The sequence below is a fragment of the Sinocyclocheilus grahami genome, unplaced genomic scaffold, assembly GCF_001515645.1.
Source record: "Sinocyclocheilus grahami isolate Dianchi unplaced genomic scaffold, SAMN03320097.WGS_v1.1 scaffold157.1, whole genome shotgun sequence".
NCBI lineage: Eukaryota > Metazoa > Chordata > Actinopteri > Cypriniformes > Cyprinidae > Sinocyclocheilus > Sinocyclocheilus grahami.
Genome location: NW_015505336.1, coordinates 1,040,261 through 1,045,141, shown reverse-complemented (window position 1 = coordinate 1,045,141; position 4,881 = coordinate 1,040,261). Strand labels below are relative to the sequence as shown.

At 34.0% G+C, this 4,881-nt stretch overlaps 1 protein-coding gene across 3 annotated transcripts in view; it reads left to right on the top strand.

Annotated features, from left to right (window-relative positions):
- Positions 1-2,454, top strand: part of LOC107592705 (oxysterol-binding protein-related protein 1-like) — a 15,095-nt gene extending 12,641 nt beyond the window's left edge. For 2 of the 3 annotated variants that reach the window (XM_016282251.1, XM_016282253.1), the window contains 4 exons: positions 134-257; positions 395-485; positions 916-936; positions 1,543-2,454. In XM_016282251.1, the coding sequence (XP_016137737.1) occupies positions 134-257; positions 395-485; positions 916-936; positions 1,543-1,645 (339 nt within the window). In that variant the 3' untranslated portion in view covers positions 1,646-2,454. The remainder of the gene's footprint in view (positions 1-133; positions 258-394; positions 486-915; positions 937-1,542) is intronic. The other variant, XM_016282252.1, reaches the window with a different exon arrangement.
- Positions 2,455-4,881: the final 2,427 nt, after the last annotated feature.

Genomic DNA, 4,881 nt, shown 5'->3' with positions numbered 1-4,881 from the left:
ATTACAAGTGCATCACCATGTTTTTGTTTTTTAGTAAACAAGGGACAAGTGGAAATTATTTTTGTAGTAATCAAAATATGCCACAAATGCTGTTGACATTTTCTGTATTTTGGTTTTATTTGCATATAAAAAGATGTACAACTTCACTACATTCGCAATGCAGCTCGATGAGCTGGACAAAGAGATTGAAGCGGTCATCCCGAAAACAGACAGCAGACTGAGGCCGGACATACGAGCCATGGAGAACGGAGACATCGGTATGTGTGTTTCCATGCACCGCTTGTGCCATTGCTGATGATGCATCTAAGTCATACTTTATATTCTTAGAACTTATCACAAATGAGCAACGTTTAAATATTCAGAGGTTGAATGACTTCCTTTTTGAACATCTTAGACCTGGCCAGTGAAGAGAAGAAGAGATTGGAGGAGAAACAGAGGGCGGCACGTAAGAACCGCTCTAAGTCGGATGATGAGTGGAAGACGAGGTGCAGAAATATTTCATATTTTCACATTTCGCTGTTTGCTTATTCAAAAAGTTACTACAGTTATTGTTAACACTCAAAAATCATAATAAATGAATATGGGATCTCCTTCAAACAGTACTTGTTTTCATTTTTGATGAACATGTTGGAAAATACAAGTAAAAATAACTGTAGTATCTAAGATGCGCATGTAACACTTTTTTGTGATATTAGGGTTTGCTTGTGACTAACTGCGTAACAAATTCTATTATGCTTACTAAATTTGGTCATTTATTTGACCATTTTCATACATAGCTTAACAGTATCTACTCATTGATGTTTAACAGCACTCCTAGTTCTGGTTCAGTGGCACTGTCCTTTGCATTTAACCTCATTTTCCCCTTCATTTCTTCTGGCATTATCATCTGTCCTGTGACTTTGCTGTGGTGAGCAGAAACGTCGCCCCGGGCCCCAGGTTTGACGCTTGCTTTGTTGCACTGTCTTTTGCATTCAACTGTTTCAGTAATTTATTTGCCTTGAGCGACTGGGATCTATCCACAGTCTGTAATTATAGCACAAGATGGGTTGTTTGTGGTAGAACTACTATATATAGGGGTTCACCATTATGAGCTTTTAAAGACTATTTAAATGCAATAATTTATGATGGAAAACAACTAGAGAACTTTTAATACTAGTATTACACCAAATGTATACATGTAGTGTCATATATAGTCTTTTTATCATATGCAAATGGAACTTCACACTAACGGAATGAGTTGTTTTTTTATGTCCCTTTAGACAATCTATTTTTAATGTGGAATAGGACGATGTAAACAGAGCTCTCTGGCCTTCTACTGCGAGAGCAGGGTGAAACTGTACACCTGGTTTAAGTGTTACAGCCAAATGCTCCACCGAATCTATTCAACAAAGAATAAGACGATTCTAATGGGGGTCAATGAAACTTTTTTACGCATGTTTGACTGACCCCAAGCAACTCAACGTGACAAAACTAAAACGATCCCATTATAATCAATGTTTTACGTGTTTGCCGAACTGAACCTTTTTTTGTTGCCTGAAACAGGTGGTTTCATCAAGGTCCAAATCCACACAACGGCTCTCAGGACTGGCTGTTCTCCAATGGGTACTGGGACCGTGATTATTCTCAAGTACCGGACATCTACTGACCTACAGGAACCTTACATCAATAAATTGTATAGTCAAGACTACACGTAACTATAAAACTATGCACCCTGCGCTGGTTGGCCAGGTGAACATTTCAAATATCATAAATAATATTCTGTTTCAAGAGAGAACTTTATTTTAAACTCACTGATCTGAATTTAGTTTTACACTGTTTCATATTTACATGCATATGCAACAATCAAGGGTTTTGGGAACTACAGATTGTGAAATATCATGAAGATTATAATCACAAATTGGGCTTGATATAGTAATATCAGTGTACTGTATTAGCAATAATGGTTCTGTTTTAGTCTTATGAAAAATGATTTTTTTTTTTAAAGATTTGTTAACAATGGTAGATTTTGGGTGTCCTCCAAGGCTCAAGTCTGAGTCCGTTTTGTTTTCTGTTTATTGGCTTAAAAATTAACTTGGCATTTCTTAAGTTGGAACATTCCCACTGTGTTGAGTGTGGAATGTGGTATAAAACAACTGGTTGTGAAAATGACTGTTACACATTTGGAATTTAACTTTTTAAAATTCAGAGTTCATATTGTCCACATACAATGCAGTATTAGGACAGGGTGTCTATTTCTGCTGCTCTTTCTGTTGTGATGTTTTTTTTTTTTAGAGAGATGCCTCTGTGGTGTCACTAATATATTGACTAATGTCTTGTTATATTATAATATAACAATCTTATTTTAATTATGTATTTATCATGAGTCAGTTATTAGTCTATTTTTAAAATTTTAAAGTATAAAGTTGGTCAGGAACATGAAGCTGTATTGATCACTTGATACAGTCTACTTTTAACCCCATATCGATTTATTTTGTGTTACATGTTTTTGTGTGTATATTTTGTAGATTTATCAAACAAAAATGCCTACAGATAATGAGCAGAATAATTCTGTGCATAAAAGGCATTAAAGATTGTATCTAAAAAAAATAAAAACCTAAAAAAGGTGTATGAACATTTTATGCTATATCAAAAACAAGACAGAAACACTTTGTTTTTAATCTTGTTTTTATTTATTTATTTTTATATAAACGTGAACATTATAAATTGTGTAAGATGCCCTCATTTATGCCTGTAAATATGGGCGTTTCCGGACTTTTTCCTTCACCCATTTTTCCCCAAACAGGGAAGGTTCTAGTCCGTGTTTATTAAGAGATCGATGTGCGCGTACATGAATGAATTACCACAGCAAGACAAAAACAAGACGTACGTAAAACAGCAGTGCATAATCAAAACATAATTGTCGTATTAAAAGTTTGTCCTTCTGAATATAAAGGTTTTAGATATAAATGTAAATAAATAACTCGAGTCGTTAAAAAAAAAACTGAACATGCATTAAAGTGCCGCTTTGTCGTTAGCAAACATTTGCAAGTTTTGTTTCCTCCAGTGGACTGTAGGTAAATATCCACTTCGTCCATATCCGTTACTATTTCGTTGTGAGAAACGATTTAGTGCGTGAGTGAACTGTCCTAATGAATCAAGCATTTTGCAAACCCGTTGGTCCATTATTAGATCAAATGTGTGATTCATTCACAAATCTGGCATTGCAAAAATCTTCTAAACAGCTGAGAGAAAACACGCAATGACTTGACTGATGAAATATTATCAGAGTAAATTATTCTCAGCTCGATATATGGTAATCCTAGTTACTTGAAACTTAAGGATTTATCAATATTTTACTGAGGTGCACAACTAAAGGTCTAGTGACGCCCCTGGTTCTTCCATGAAATTATGATTATCGTTTTTTGTTTTCAATTTTATCACCTTTATTTTCTATTCAAATATGAAAAGATGAATTCTTTTTTATCCTCTCTAAATCAAAGGGGTTGGAAATTTTCAGGGGAAAAATTTATAAATTAATTTTATATTTTCCACATTTAATTCTTGTTTTTAGTATAATGACAACATAAAATAGCAATTCTTTCATTGAGGTTGTCCTTATAATATCACATTATGTACCATTTTTCAAGTATAAATATTTCTTAAATTTATAGCTGCCTTTAATTTAAGAAGGGAGTCTTTTGCAAGGGGCTCATCATACATGGGGGTCCCTGGTATCAAATGTTTTAAAAACCTATTTCAACTATATGCTTTCTTAGGCCTTTATGCAAAAAGAGAAAGTAATTCAAAATATGCTGCAAAAATCACACATTCCCACCTATCCACCTTGTTAAATTTGCTTAGAGGGACAAATTCTGACAGATTTCTCTTTTCTCGCACTTTTACTTTTGACTAGAAAATCAAACTTACCATCGGAGTTCTGCAAACCATCATAATCCAGTGAACACACTGAACTCGCGTACAAAGTTTAATGGCAAGTTTACGTTATTTTATTAATTGAAATTTCCTAATTCTGTTATCCTCACAAGGTATAAATACCCTGAACATCCAATATTGACACGTTTCACAGTGAAGACATGTTTTTTTTAGCCTCTGGAGTTACTGACAGAGAGACCAGAGGGAATCATGTACAGTAGTTAATTAACGTTACAGCTATGGACCGAGAAAATAAGAAGGTGCAAGTTTCACAACAATTTCACAATATATACACCAGCTTAAATCAATTCAAGTTATTCAGAGAAGACATTATCAAAAGGAGATACTGATGTGCTGTCAAAAAAGTCTACAAATGATAAGCCTGGGCCAAAAATATTATTACAGAACATCTGGCACAAAAAAAAACAAATACAACATATGGCTCGTCAAAAACAAGGTCCAAAATGAAATGACCTCCTCTGGCCCCGAGGAAGACCAGTAGGTAGTTGGACATGGTTTTCACTTCAGAAAATATCTGAGAATACCAACAGAGGACATGAGGACCAAAGTTATGCAGCTGTTCTCAAACGTAATACACAGAATACCAGATGAAATCTGACGTATTACAAAGGAAACACATGGTTTAGTGTTAAAATGGAACTTTGCAATACATACAATAAAAACAGCCAACCTTGGATGCAATGCATTTTAACCTGCAAAAGTGTCCTCAACTAGACTAGTGACAGACCGATATATTAGACTGATTCAACATCCAATATTTTTATCAATTTGGCTTGCTTAAATAAAAAATGTGGTACTTTGCCGTTATAAATAAATAAAGAAATTCAAATATTAGATTTTATATAATATTTTCAGTAAAAATGTAACACTGTAAAAATATAAAAATTCAAAACTTTTAACCTTAGTTTGTTTATTACATACATATATATTTACAGTGGGGCAAAAAAG